Source organism: Chelonia mydas, chromosome 15 (genome assembly GCF_015237465.2).
Source record: "Chelonia mydas isolate rCheMyd1 chromosome 15, rCheMyd1.pri.v2, whole genome shotgun sequence".
NCBI lineage: Eukaryota > Metazoa > Chordata > Testudines > Cheloniidae > Chelonia > Chelonia mydas.
The window spans coordinates 1,948,336-1,963,703 of NC_057856.1; the positions used below are offsets into that span (position 1 = coordinate 1,948,336).

Here is a 15,368-nt window from a genome sequence, read left to right on the forward strand (position 1 = left end):
CTGCCGCCAGCCCATTGATAGCTGGGCTCCCCGTGCTGCCACCAGCCCATTGATAGCAGGGCTCCCCGTGCTGCCACCAGCCCGTTAATAGCAGGGCTCCCCGTGCTGCCGCCAGCCCACTGATAGCTGGGCTCCCCGTGCTGCCACCAGCCCATTGATAGCTGAGCTCCCCGTGCTGCCGCCAGCCCGTTAATAGCAGGGCTCCCCGTGCTGCCGCCAGCCCATTGATAGCTGGGCTCCCCGTGCTGCCACCAGCCCATTGATAGCAGGGCTCCCCGTGCTGCCACCAGCCCGTTAATAGCAGGGCTCCCCGTGCTGCCACCAGCCCACTGATAGCTGGGCTCCCCATGCTGCCGCCAGCCCATTGATAGCTGAGCTCCCCGTGCTGCCGCCAGCCCATTGATAGCTGGGCTCCCCGTGCTGCCACCAGCCCATTGATAGCAGGGCTCCCCATGCTGCCGCCAGCCCATTGATAGCTGAGCTCCCCGTGCTGCCGCCAGCCCATTGATAGCAGGGCTCCCTGTGCTGCCACCAGCCCATTGATAGCTGGGCTCCCCATGCTGCCGCCAGCCCACTGATAGCTGGGCTCCCCGTGCTGCCACCAGCCCATTGATAGCAGGGCTCCCCGTGCTGCCGCCAGCCCATTGATAGCTGAGCTCCCCGTGCTGCCGCCAGCCCATTGATAGCAGGGCTCCCCGTGCTGCTGTTAGGGGGCTTATTCCTTCACCCACTCACTTCCCTGGTCCTTCTCTCATGAACAGAGAGCAACAATACCCGAAGTCCAAAGGTGCAAACAATTCGATGTTTATTGGGGTGAACTTCCAGCAAGCATGATTCCAGTTTCCTTCCTTAGTATCCTCCTTCCCAGCTCTGACACCACAGAGCCTTACACCTGTGTCCCTGTTCCCATTCCTGCCCTTAGCCAAACATGATTCCAATTTCCCCAGCCCCATTCCCTGTTCCCATTTCCCCTTTTAGCAAAACATGATTCCAATTTCCTTACCCCCATTCCCTGTTCCCATTTCTCCCACCCGCATGCCCACCCCCACCGCCCTACTTCCTGATTGACTGCAGACTATATAGTAAAACTTGACTTCTGCTTAGCTATACCTTAACCAATCATTTTACTGAAATGTAACTAACCAATCCTAACATATTGTAACATGATTATGTACCCAATTATATCCCACCACCTTAATTAGTTTACACCCAGCAAAATTAATTATACAGCAGACAGAAACAATCACAGAACCAGACAGAGATTATACAGACAAACAATAGCAAAGTGGGAACTATAATGACAAAACAATACAGAAGTGAGGATTTCACATCCCAGCTATTGATAAGTGTGTTCTTGCCAGACAGGATGCTATCGAACTAAGTTTCCTTTTACATTTTCTAGGCACTTCCCTTTCTCTGGAGGTGATAGGCACTATCAGGACAGGATTGTATTCCTAACAGCCCAATAGCACCTTATTTCAATGTGACTAGTTTGGAATGTGAGGATGTGACCGTTCGCTTCCCAGCTTATGGCTGCCTCTGTTGCTTAGCCAAAGGCCTTAGCCTAAGAACATGGCCTCAGACTGTCACAGTAAGAGAAGGCCCTTACACCGGCAGACAGTGATTTTGATTCTCTTTTGTACCTCTATAACTAGCCAAGTGATAAGAATACACCTACATTCTTAGAGTATAGGCCTTTACAGACAGGCCTGAATATCTATATCCTAACAGCTGCCGCCAGCCCATTGATAGCAGGGCTCCCCATGCTGCCGCCAGCCCGTTTGTAGCAGGGCTCCCCATGCTAACACCAGCCCATTGATAGCAGGGCTCCCCATGCTCCCACCAGCCCATTGATAGCAGGGCTCCCCGTGCTGCCGCCAGCCCGTTTGTAGCAGGGTTCCCCGTGCTGCCGCCAGCCCATTGATAGCTGGGCTCCCCGTGCTGCCGCCAGCCCATTGATAGCAGGGCTCCCCATGCTGCCGCCAGCCCGTTTCTAGCAGGGCTCCCCATGCTGCCACCAGCCCATTGATAGCAGGGCTCCCCATGCTGCCGCCAGCCCACTGATAGCAGGGCTCCCCGTGTTGCCACCAGCCCATTGATAGCAGGGCTCCCCATGCTGCCACCAGCCCATTGATAGCTGGGCTCCCCGTGCTGCCACCAGCCCATTGATAGCAGGGCTCCCCGTGCTGCCACCAGCCCATTGATAGCTGGGCTCCCCATGCTGCCGCCAGCCCACTAATAGCAGGGCTCCCCATGCTGCCACCAGCCCATTGATAGCAGGGCTCCCCATGCTGCCGCCAGCCCGTTTGTAGCAGGGCTCCCCATGCTGCCGCCAGCCCATTGATAGCAGGGCTCCCCATGCTGCCGCCAGCCCACTGATAGCAGGGCTCCCCATGCTGCCACCAGCCCATTGATAGCAGGGCTCCCCATGCTGCCGCCAGCCCGTTTGTAGCAGGGCTCCCCATGCTGCCGCCAGCCCATTGATAGCAGGGCTCCCCGTGCTGCCGCCAGCCCATTGATAGCTGGGCTCCCCGTGCTGCCGCCAGCCCATTGATAGCTGGGCTCCCCGAGCTGCCGCCAGCCCGTTTCTAGCAGGGCTCCCCATGCTGCCGCCAGCCCGTTTCTAGCAGGGCTCCCCATGCTGCCACCAGCCCATTGATAGCAGGGCTCCCCATGCTGCCGCCAGCCCACTGATAGCTGGGCTCCCCATGCTGCCACCAGCCCGTTTGTAGCAGGGCTCCCCATGCTGTCGCCAGCCCATTGATAGCAGGGCTCCCCGTGCTGCCACCAGCCCATTGATAGCAGGGCTCCCCATGCTGCCACCAGCCCGTTTGTAGCAGGGCTCCCTATGCTGCCGCCTGCCCATTGATAGCAGGGCTCCCCATGCTGCCACCAGCCCATTGATAGCAGGGCTCCCCGTGCTGCCACCAGCCCATTGATAGCAGGGTTCCCCGTGCTGCCGCCAGCCCGTTAATAGCAGGGCTCCCCGTGCTGCCGCCAGCCCATTGATAGCAGGGCTCCCCATGCTGCCACCAGCCCATTGATAGCTGAGCTCCCCGTGCTGCCGCCAGCCCATTGATAGCAGGGCTCCCCGTGCTGCCACCAGCCCATTGATAGCAGGGCTCCCCGTGCTGCCACCAGCCCATTGATAGCAGGGCTCCCCGTGCTGCCACCAGCCCATTGATAGCAGGGCTCCCCGTGCTGAGCTGGTGTTAGCTGCGATGGAAAATGTGCAGATGCTTTCCCCAGTGCGGGATGTCTCCCTCTCCTCCCCACTCCGGGAAGTGACAACTTCAGCCCTTCTCAGTGATAACCTCCCTGACATGCAGCATGTAGGCCTGAAGGCAAGAGGAGCCTCTCCACCATCTCCAGGCCCTGAGCACCTGCCTGGTGGGACATGCTTGTAGCAGAGCCTGTTGAAAACCCTTCGATCCCCACTGGGGCTTTGCCGTTGCCAGGACTGAAGATCCTGCGATGCTGCAACCACTGCGAGATTGTGGGCACGATCAAAGGGGAGAAGAAGTTCAAAGGGGCGCACTGGCACTGCTACCGCTGCCGCAATGGCTTCAACCGGCGGGACGAGGCGGTGAAGCACTACAAGACCCACTTCCGGAACCCCCACACCACCTTCCAGATCCAGATCACACAGGTGAGCACTGGTGTGTGAGATGGCATGAGGGATCCAGGGAGAGCTCTGAGGGTGGAACAGAGGGGTGGGGGTCTGCAGGGGGATAGTTCAGTGGATAGGGCACTAGACTGGGCTCTTTCCCAGCTCTGCCACTGACTCCCCGGCTGGCCTGTGTAAGTCCCTTCCCCTTGCTGTGTCTCTGTTTCCTCCTCAAGGAAAGGGGCTGGTGGCCCTTGCTCCCCCCTGCACAGTGCTGACGTGAAACCCCCGCCGGAAACATATTCTCAGAGCCATCTGTGTGGGTAGAATGCAGGGATTGCTGTGCAGGCAGCAGCCTCAGTGAGAATCCAAACCCCTCAGTAGCTATAGGTGTGCAAACCTCCCTGGAAAACAAGCCCTGTCTACACTGTAACATTATCTGCTGCTGCTAAGGGCTGTTAACAGTGGAAGCTATCAAAGATGGTTTAACTGCAGGTCTCAGGTTCAAGCCTCTTGAAGACCCCCGGGTGGTCATCACAGCTTCACAGCCACTGGACTAAATGAACTAATAAGCCTGACTTCACTGGGTCTTGTGTGTTTTTTAACTCTCCTACTGTTGAGCTAATGCAGCTGTGACAGCCACCCCAGCTCCCCCCGTCTCCCCCTGACAGGTGGCTGCAGGAGGCATAGGCAGCTTTCACCTCGATGAATGTTTGTCACGGCCTCTGCCTCCATGCAGGATGTCAATAGCCGCCAGTATTACCAGCACAGCGCCGAAGCCCACCCCAAGGCCTATGGTAGCCTCCATGTGTCCACCGGAGCCAGCATTGATGTGATGGCCATAGGCTCGGTGCTGGCCCAGACCGTCCTGGCATCAGGATCTCCTGTCTTCACCACCGACAAGGGGACAGAAAGCCTCTCGGGCAACCCTGCCAAGGTACGTTTTGTTACGCGGTGGGGACTCTCTCAGAGCGAACGGTCACAGGCCAGGCATGGGGCAATAACAGACCATGCACAAGGCACTGAGACTTGATCAAGCCTGGGAACACAGTCCTGCTACACCTTCTGGTGAAAACAAGGCTGGGGTGGAGGACGGTAGATGGCTTTCATGCTGATCTCCTTATGTGTGTTCCGTGCCATTTCTCCTCCCCCAGCCACGCTGCTGAGCACAGAACTTTCTACCATCCGGCTGCAGAGGCAAACAGTGTCTCCCACTGCCTGTGTCTCGTACATGTGTGTCTCCTCAAACTTTCTGGCTCTGGTGACCATGGGATCTAGGCACCAAATACAAGCAGTTCTGCTTCAGCGTTGTCCTGGCAGGACAGCTGGCTCTGCTCCGCGGCCCGAATGCTGCTGCCTCTACTGAGGAAAGGCAACGTGCACACACAGGTCTGTTGCAAGAGGGATGTGAACTGAGCCTGATTCCCTGCGGCAGGGAAATCCTCTTCACAGGGATGGCTCTGCCTCCATCTCCAGCGAGCCCCAGCCTATGTGGTTTGTGCTGATCCTTGAAGTAGTGTGGGGGGAGAGGTGGTCCCTTGTTTAGCTGGGTCCGACCCTTTCAAGGGCTTGGTAGATGAGGACGAGGGCCTGGAACTGGATCTGAAGCTCAATGGGGAGCCAGTGTAATCTGTAATGCAGGTACTGCCTTGTTTAGCCTAACCAAAAGAAGGCTGAGGGGAGCTATGATTGCTCTCTATAAATATATCAGAGGGATAAATACCAGAGAGGGAGAGGAATTATTTAAGCTCAGTACCAATGTGGACACAAGAACAAATGGGTATAAACTGGCCATCAGGAAGTTTAGACTTGAAATTAGACGAAGGTTTCTAACCATCAGAGGAGTGAAGTTCTGGAACAGCCTTCCAAGGGAAGCAGTGGGGGCAAAAGACCTATCTGGCTTCAGGATTAAACTTGATAAGTTTATGGAGGAGATGGCATGATGGGATAACATGATTTTGGCAATTAATTGATCTTTAACTATTCATGATAAATAGGCCCAATGGCCTGTGATGGGATGTTAGATGCGGTGGGATCTGAGTTACTACTGAGAATTCTTTCCTGGGTATCTGGCTGGTGAATCTTGCCCACATGCTCAGGGTTCAGCTGATCGCCATATTTGGGGCCTGGAAGGAATTTTCCTCCAGGGCAGATTGGAAGAGACCCTGGGGTTTTTCGCCTTCCTCTGCAGCATGGAGCACGGGTCACTTGCTGGAGAATTCTCTGCACCTTGAAGTCTTTAAACCATGATTTGAGGACTTCAATAGCTCAGACATAGGTGAGAGGTTTATTGCAGGAGTGGGTGGGTGAGATTCTGTGGCCTGCATTGTGCAGGAGGTCAGACTAGATGATCATAATGGTCCCTTCTGACCGTAATATCTATGAGTCTATGAGTATGTGGCTCGTATACCTGGTTTATAACCTCTTTGCTCCGCTGCAGGGAGCTTAAGTCCCCGAGTTCCCTTGACAGACAGGGCATTGTGATGTCAGACCGTTCTTTTTCTGTTGGTGTGGCAATGAATTGCACCATAAGCAGACTCAGTCCCACAGAGAAGGAGCTGCCCGTGCTGGGAGGAGCTGCCAGTGCTTTACTTCCTGTTAGGGCGATGCATTGCCAAGGCTGTGCAAAGAAGCTGAGGATTTGAGACTGGCTTCACTTACGCCAGCAGGGGGGGTAGCTTCTGCAGCTCAAGTGTGTGGGACACTTGGTGAAGAGTGCAGGAACACAGATACTGAATGCCCCAGAGGCACCCCGGGGAGCCTTTGTATATGGGAGACTGGTTACAATTGGCCTCAAAAGTGATGTGCCTGTTAATGTGGATGAGTTTGCGGAGCTTTAGTACCCAAGAAATTGAGAGGACTAAAGGCTCTAGCTAAAGCCAGGTATAATGCAGATAATAGGTGTGCAAGACTGCTCCCCAAAGTTCTGCCAGTGCACCTCGATCCTCACCTGCAGTACCCGTGCTATTCCAGTCCTGGGTCACACCTGAACAATAGGCAGTTCTGCCAAATGAAGTGACAGTGGTTGTAACATAGACAATTGTCCAGCTGGGACTAGTACAAGATATCAGAGTCAGGAAGTCCTAAAAGCACTGCCGGAAACTGAGCCGCCAACTCTGACCTAGGCCCTGCTTGGCTAATGAAAGATCCAAGAGTATCGTGATCCCTACAAAGGAGACTGTCAACACGTCCCTTGAGGAGGGAAATCTACCACGCACCCCAAAGTGGCCCATAAGTCAGCAACACTTGAGAAACCAGCACGCAGCAAAACCAACTTCTCCAACGATAGCCTGGTATCCTGGGGGAGGGATAGCTCAGTGGTTTGAGCATTGGCCTGCTAAACCCAGGGTTGTGAGTTCAATCCTTGAGGAGGCCATTTAGGGATCTGGGGCAAAAATTGGCGATTGGTCCTGCTTTGAGCAGGGGTTGGACTAGATGACCTCCTGAGGTCTCTTCCAGCTCTGTGAACTCCCCTCCCATTCCTGAGCAAGCTAACTGAAAAACACACCACAGGTCATCTCCACCTGCATCTAGAGGCTGCCAATATCCTGAACCATTCAGACTTCAGCCTAAGTAACGTCTCTTGACCATGGATGGGACAGTACACCCATATTGCCTTTGCTGGGCCTCTCTCAAGTGTTTGATACAGCTGACAATGGAGTCCTTCTGTCCATCCTCAAACACATGGCAGGGAGTTGTGGATTCATGCTGCGGTGGCTTCAATCATTCTCAAGCTGCACCCGGAGTGTTTTGCTGGACACCTGCTCCTCCAACTCCAGAGCCCTGGACTGTGGTGTCCCAGAAGGAATCCAACCCTTTCCCCAACCTGGTCCATATCTGTATGGAACCACTGGGGGAGATTGTGAAACAGTGTCTATGTGAAAGGGGGTCAATTTTGGAAATTTGCCGAGGTGCCACTTAGATTTTAAAGCTGAAATTTAACAACCTAGATTTGCCTACTGCATAAGTGTTATACCTATTGTTAAATGAAGTCTAATAGGATAGCCTCTTTTCAATGATGCTAAGGAGTGTTAGCTTTCTAATTTAATGCTAGGTTCTTTTCAGGCCAGCTTTTAACTTAAACAGTATTTCTCAAATCAGGACACTTGGTTACTTTTAACTAATCAACAAGTTATTATTTCACCCAGAACCCCAATATACAATCAGCTGTTTACCAACCAAGTGTAGACACAGCGATGTAGGTACCTACTGCACAGACACCAATACAGTCTCGCCAGCAGGTGTCAAACCCTAGGGTTGAGGCTCAGCCGGTGCACTAAGGAACATGCAAATCACCAAGATTTCTTCTTACAGGTACTTATGAACATTTTTTTGTACCTAACACATTTATCACCCTGCTAGTATTTCTCCAAAGAATAATGATATGCTTGTCGTTAAGACACTTTTAAGAGTACAGTCCGTGCTATGGGAGCACACTGGTCCAAAAGAAACAAATTTAGACTATCAAAAGCAATTGCTTGAAGTTATGGTTCAAATCTCTCTTACGCCAATTTGTTTGGACCTATAAATGAGGGAATGCAGATAGTTAAAATAAAACTTATGGTTACCTGGTGTCTCACTAGAGAGTGTAGACTTAAACAAGATAACCTACAATTATTTATGTTACAGAACAGAAGGGGAAATACAGTCTTTGAAATGAAATCTCACCACTTCTTATTCTCTTAACCCTAGTATGGGGGAGAGTCCTTTCCACGCAGCTGGTCCAGATGTCCGTCGCATTGGGGATCCTGCAGCTTCTTTGTGCGTTCAACCAACTTTGGGGTCCCACATGGTGACCTCAGTTTTCTATATCCTGATTTCAGGGCTTGGTGGAATGGGCAGCCCTCTGATTTCCGTTGGCCATTTGCCATATTGCTCTCAGCTTTCAGCTTTGAGTTTCTTTCTCTGCTGCTTCTGTTGATATCCAGTAGAGAGCGAGAGTGTATAAGAAATTTCTTTGATGCTTCGTTTAGTCCAAGGTTTGCTCATTTCATGGATTGTATTTCATAATTTGCCCCAAGTATTGATTTGGTATCCCCCCCTTTTAAGCAATTTATTTTAATATTCCAAAGTTTTACCCTGGTTAAGTGAATATGTCTTTCAATAATTCTTATGACTGCTAGGGTGCAATCATTTACCAGGAAAACAAAATATCTTAGAGTCTTCTAAATCTCGTGGACATGATCTGTACGTTCTCTGGTTATATGTAATACTCTTCATTTCATGCCTTTCAAAGCTTGTCATATACATTAGGAACAAGAGAGATTATTTACATATGTAAGTGGGGGACAGATCCCACTATTGTGGGGAACTTTCCTGGCTTATACGCTACCCTGGTGGAATGGGCTAGCAAAAGGATCCGAGTCCTCGCTCCCACTTCCTTTACCCAGAGGCCTTCCTGACCTTGAGGGCTCCCCTTCCACTCTTCTGTGTGGCAGAGCCCTTGTAACCCCGACAAGGCTGGGCCCAGGATTCCCTTTCGGGCTTGACCCCCAACATTGTCGTGGCCACTTAGGACAGGGGTTAGGGTGTCCCCATTCCAGGTTGGTCTTTCCGCTCTGGATGCTTCCCTGACCCACTGATCATTGCATAAAATTCAAGCAAATACAATTTATGAAACAGCAACCAATTTAAAAAATAAGGAAACAATGGGAAAGGTTAAAGGAAAACATGTAACCCCGTTCTTTGGCACGGGGACGTCACAACCAGCTGGAATGTCTGGGCAATTCACAGTCTGTTTCTCACAAGTCCCAGGCCTCCCTCCCAGGCCCTGGCTGTGCTGCAGGGATGCTCTGAGTTGGACACTTGCTCTGGTGGTGGCCACACGCCCTCAAGCTCAAGGTGGCAGGATCCTTCTTCCCAGTGTCGGCCCCCACTTTGGGGTTATGATCCCCCTCCAAGTCTGGCCTGCAGGACCTCTTGGTTGGGGTGTCTCCCTGCGCTGGGCCCGCTGCCCAGGGTCCCCCTCGCTCTCCCCAGCTGCTCACCGCACCTGGCTCCAGCCCCAGCACTGATGCTGCTCTGCCTCCAGCCCCCTGGGCTGCTTCTCTGGCCCCTCTGGCTCTGGTTGCTGCAGCTCTGCTCCCAGCACTGACCTGCTCCCTGGGCTGCTTCTCTGGTTCTCTCTGGCTGGCATGACTCTGCTCCCCAGCTCAGCTCAGGCCCCTGCTCCCTTATCTCGGCCCCACTCTGGCCCCAGTTCCAGCTCACACAGAGGATGGGACCCCCTGGTCTCCTGACTCCCTCATTAGCCTGCCTACCCTGTCAATCAGGCTGACCTGGAGCATTGGCCTCTCTCCATTGCCCCTGGGACTGTCAGTCCCCAGGGTCCTGATTTCCAATCGACCCTGCCCCTTTCTTTTGGTACCAGGAGCTAGCAACCAAAAACCCCACAGAGTTTTAGTAAGGGGCCAACAGTCCCCTTACACACAGAGAGATGTATACCTGGTTCATAGGCAAACAAATGTGCAAATTTATAAGTTGGGGTGAATATCTATGTATATATATAAAAATCAGGAAGTTTGACCTATGGAATTTTCAGGTTTTTGGGTCACCAGCCAAGCTATTTCTAACTGGTTTAAAACCTACATTTTGTATTTCTCTCCTGTGATTCTTAATTAACATATAGGAGACAATAGCCTTAGGGCACTCTGCATAGGAAAAGAGCTCAGTTACTCTTGTTTGTCACCTGGCAGGGGCTCTCCTTAGCTAGACTGAGAGAAGGGGATTTCCTCCATAAATAAATTATGGGAGTCTTTGATTTGAGAACCTAACCATAGTTGAAAAATTTCTTATCAAGCAGCAGTGCTTTCCCTTTTTGGGAATTGCTATAGCTTAATTAATGCTCCCCAGGGCCAGACATGGGTGGTACATGAACCCCTCTCCCCTCCCCCATTTGGGGAGGCTAGCCCCCAGACCCGTCACTTCCACCCGAGGCCCTGCCCCTACCTGCCCCTCTCATCCACCGGAGCCTCAAGTCCTGGTCCACTGGCTGGCCTGAGTCCCAGCCCACTGGCTGCCCCAGACCACCAGCCGCCCTGCCCCCTTCACCCCAAGCACCAGGCCATCAGTCAGCCCAAGCACTGGCCTGCCTGCCCCAGCCACCCCAAGTCCCAGGACGCTGGCCAACCCATCCCAGCTGCCCTGGCTGGCCCACCCTAGCTGCTCTGAGTCCCAGGCCAGTGGCCGGCTCTCCCCAGCCAGCCCAAGCCCACCCATTTCCGCCCCGGCCAGCCTGAGCCCCAGCCCACCGCCCCAGCCACCCCAAGTCCCTAGCCCCTGCTGGCTTTGAGGGAGAGGTTGAGTGAGGGCAGGAAGAGGAGCAGTGTGGGTGGGGCCATGGCCTGGCTGTTTGGGGAGGCTTAGCGTCTCCTGGTCTACTATATCCGCTGCCCATGTCCCCAGACAAGATGTCTCACCTGTTGGGATGGGCCTATTGACTGTCATTGCCTTTAGATCCAAAAGGAAACAGAGTGATTGCCACCTGATAGTTAAAAGGGCAGACAAAAAGTTGTCAACAGCCTATTTTCAAGGCATATTTTAACTTCTGTACATCTTACAACGGCATAGACTAAGGTGCCAGCCACACCTAGGCAACACCCAGCTTCTACATGACCTTCCCATCAGACACAAAGCCAAACCTAGCTGAAGTGTCTCAAACTGAATCCTGAAAGACCAAGATGCTGCTGGTGGGGACAGGAAGGATTTCAGAGAACTTGCCATTTTTCTATCACCACCCTCCCTTGAGGCCAACTGCCCTCTGCTTGTCTAGACAGTCAATGGCCACCTGGATACCCAAACAGACACAGATAATTAAAGCTCTCTTCCAGCTATGGGTGGCAAGATGATCATTCCCCTCTCCCATCAGGTTCAGACATAGCGACGGTGAGGCTCCCAATCCCCAGTTTGATTACTGGAATTTTCTATCCCTAGGTGTGGAGGGGACAACTTTTAAAAAGCTGCAGTTGTTCCAGAATACAGCAGCACAGGCCTCAGAGAGCTCAGCGGGATGCTGCTCCCTGCTCTGCACTGGCTCCCGATTACATTCAAGATCTTGGTCGACCCCTTCAAAGCCTGTCATGGGATTGGCCTGAGTTACCTGGGAACTCACCTCACCTTGTGAGATCATGGCTTCCCACAACAGCTGCTGAAACAGCAGGGACTGTCAGTCTCAAGAGCAAGATCAGTTAATGCAGGAGGGTGGGCCATGTATCTGGAACTCGCTGCCAGCCGAGATCAGAATGGGCATGATTCTCGGAGCCTTCAGAACACAAGACAAAACCAACTTTAGAGCTATCTTTGTGCATATGAGCAATGTCGAGTTCCTGCTGGCTGCAAGGATGAGAGGGAGCAATTTATCTATCTCCCTGGAGTGCATAATTTCTTCATAGATTCCAAGCTAGAAGGGACTATTGTGATCATCTAGTCTGACCTTCTGTATCACACAGGCCACAAAACCTCCCAACATAATTCCTCAAGCAGATTGTTTAGAAAAACATCTAATCTTGATTTAAAAATGGTCAGTGATGGAGAATCCACCATGATCATTGGTAAATTGTTCCAGTGGTTAATTAGTCTCACTGTTAAACAGTTACACCTTATTTCCAATCTGAATTTGTCTAGCTTCAACTTCTAGCCACTGGATCACATTTGAGCTTTCTCAGTAAGAGCCCGTTATTAAATATTTGTTCCCCATGTAGGCATTTATAGACTGTGATCAAGTCACGCCTTAACTTTCTCCTTATTAAACTAAGTAGATGGAGATCTTTGCATCTATCTCTATAAGGAAGGTTTTCTAATCCTTTAATTATTCTTGTAGCTCTTCTTGGAACCCTCTCCAGTTTATCAGCCTCCTTCTTGAACATCCTCTTTAAGCCAGTACACCTTGTGCTGAGTCCCCAGAGTGCGTATTCTGTCCCTAGCACACTCCCAGGGCAGCGTCTCACTCTGTCTTCTCTTTTCAAAGGACAGCAGTTTCAACAGCAGGATCATGCTGGGAGTAGAGGAGATGGCGGGGCTCAGCACCTCCGCCTCATCCCTTCCCACCCATCAGACCCTGGTGCTGATGGACCCTGATGGAGACAGTGGCAACATCATCTTTGAAGAAGGAGACAATTCTGTGGCAGGGCAGGTAAGAAGGGAGCTGGAATTGTAGCAGGACAGTCAGAGGAAGGATGGCCCAGTGGTTAGGGTACTAGGCTGGGCCTTGGGAGACCTGGATTCAAGTCTCTGCTCCACCACAGACACCATGTGTGACCTAGGGAAAGTCACGTAGTCTCTCTGCCTTGATTCCCTATCTGTAAAAATGGATCTGAGCAGGGTTGTGAGGTAAGGATTGTTTGGTGCTCAGATACGAAGTCACAGTGCCATATAAGTGCCACCGCTACGCAGTCAGAGCCTGCCTGGATGCACATTTCATGCCTTGTACATGGGGAGCTTGGAAATACAGGGCAGTAGTTTTAGTCAAAGGGTGAGGCAAGCATGCATAGGACTGTGTTTATTGCTGTGGCTGTGTAATGCGTTGGTGCTCATCCCCCCTCAGGCTCAGCGGGAGGCCCCTCTGTCTCACTATGTCACAGTGGTCGAAGTTAATTAGCTGCGGAACTAGCAAAGCACCAGTCTGTAGCCCTGTCCCCTTGGGCAGGGCCTAGCAATAAGCAGGAGTCTCGGGGCCTGAGCCCTCTGGGCAAGGCAGGGCAATCAGCAGTCTAGGGGCTCTGGCCCTTGGGGCAGGGCTTGACTGCTGCTTGATAAGAAATTTTCCAACTATGGTTAGATTCTCAACTCAAAGACTCCCATAATTTATACACCTGATGGTGATGGGTGGTGCCGAGTGGACGGGGTCCGAGCCCTTGGGTGCTCCCACTCTAAGGCGGAGCGGTTGCCTCCCCCCCCAGTTGGGGGCCCTACTGCTGATGCCACCATGCCCAACGCCCTGGTTGCGGGTGCTGAGCTTATTGCAGTGCCTGGGCCTGGCATCGTTGATGGCCCCTTTCCCATCCCCTCAGCCCCTGACTCCAATCGAGAGTTGCCGCACCCCTGTAGCTTAGCTGCTGGGGATCCTTACCCCACTTCTTCCCCAGCTCCTGATCCCATTGCTGGTCCCAGCCCCGCTCCTGCCTCTGACACGTTGCCGACCTTCTTCCCCTCTACCTCCCATACTGCTGCCACCCCAGGGTTGTCTCATTTCCCCTTTGTTCGGACGACCCTCAGGGGGTGGTTTTTGTGTCTCCCTTCCCTGACCCTTTAGGGGCTGCTCTCTTCTCTCCACCACTCTCTCCCTTGCCGGGGATGGGGACGGGTTGCATGGCCCCACCGCTACAGGTGCCGTGCCGGGGGTCTGCCCCCTGTTTGCTCATCTCTGTGGGCCGCGGGGTCGTCATAGGGGCCCAGCCAGAGGACGATCGCAGGTCCGTGACTCCGTCCCTCGCTGCACTGTGGGTTGAGCCGCTCCGCTTCCTGGTGGAAACCCGTGGTTTCAAGGGTAAGGTTCAGCTCGCTCTCCAGGGCTGCGGGGACTTCCACCTCGTCCTCTGGACCATGAAGGCCATTTTGGGGGAGGGGAGGGGGACCGAGAGGCAAGACATCATGGCCTACCAGCGGGCCCGCAACTTCTGTGACTCCCTGCTGGCTTTTGGGGTCAGTCACGGATTGTTGCGAGGCCTGCTGACACCCCTGCCTGCAAGGATCCTCCCCAGCCCTCACTATGAAACCAACCATCTTTGCCACCTTAAACACCCGGGGCTTTGGGGTGGGTCTCCACAGGTGCCAGGTGCTCTCCTTTCTTTGGGAGGGAGGATACTCTGTGATTTTCCTGTAGGAGACCCACACCGCTCCAGCCACTGAGGCTAGTTGGTGGCTGGAGTTGGGGGATGGAGTGTACTTTAGCCCCTCAGCACTCATTTGCTGGGGTGGCCATCCTGTTCTCCCCTGACCTACGGCCCGAAGTGCTGAAGGTCGCTGAAGTCATGCCTGGTTGGCTGCTGCACCTCTGGGTCTGTATGGAGGGGCTGACGTGGAACTTGTTCAACGTCTACACCCCAAACTCAGGCCTGGAGCAGGTGCATTTCTATTGGCAGGCGTCTGCCTTCCTCAACACCTTGGATCCTCGTGAGTGCCTGGTCCTGGGCAGGGATTTTAATACCACCCTTGAGGACCGGGCTTGCTCTGGGCTCGAGAGCAGCCAGGCCGCCGCAGGCATCCTAAGGGAGATCGTCGACCATCACTCCCTGGTGGACGTCTGGTGCAACCACTACCTGGCTGACAATACCACCTTTACCTATGGAGGTCAATGGGTTGTGCCACTCCCGGCTGGACCACATTTATCTATCATGTTTCCATTTAGCACAGGCTCACTCCTCCAGAGTTCGGCCCGATCCGTTCTTGGACCACCATTTGGTGTCCCTGACGGCCCCTCTTACTCCAGAGAGGCTGGGGCCGGCCTATTGGCATTTCAACAATAGTTTTCTGGAGGATGTGGGCTTCGTGGCATCCTTCTGGGAGTTCTGGCTGGCCTGGCGGGGGCAGCGGTGCACCTTTCTTTCGGCCCAGCAGTGGTGGTATGTGGGGAAGGTGCGCGCCCAGCTCTTCTGCCACAACTACACCCGGGGTGCCAGCTGGCCGAGACATGCGGTGATAGAGCAGTTGGAGCGGGAGGTCTTGAAGGTGGAGAGGTGTCTGGCCACCAGCCCTGGGGATACATCCCTCTGCGAAGCGTGCCGGGAGAAGCGGGAAGAGCCCTGGGCCCTGGAGAACCATTGGG

The 15,368-nt window shown here is 53.4% G+C and overlaps 1 protein-coding gene across 7 annotated transcripts in view; it reads left to right on the top strand.

Moving 5' to 3' along the window:
* Window positions 1–15,368, top strand: part of LOC114022142 — a 95,378-nt gene that overhangs the window by 49,886 nt on the left and 30,124 nt on the right. For 5 of the 7 annotated variants that reach the window (XM_037879081.2, XM_043529902.1, XM_043529899.1 and 2 more), the window contains 3 exons: window positions 3,459–3,649; window positions 4,347–4,544; window positions 12,573–12,737. In XM_037879081.2, coding sequence (XP_037735009.1) covers window positions 3,459–3,649; window positions 4,347–4,544; window positions 12,573–12,737 — 554 coding nt within the window. The remainder of the gene's footprint in view (window positions 1–3,458; window positions 3,650–4,346; window positions 4,545–12,572; window positions 12,738–15,368) is intronic. The other 2 variants (XM_043529901.1, XM_043529900.1) reach the window with 2 other exon arrangements.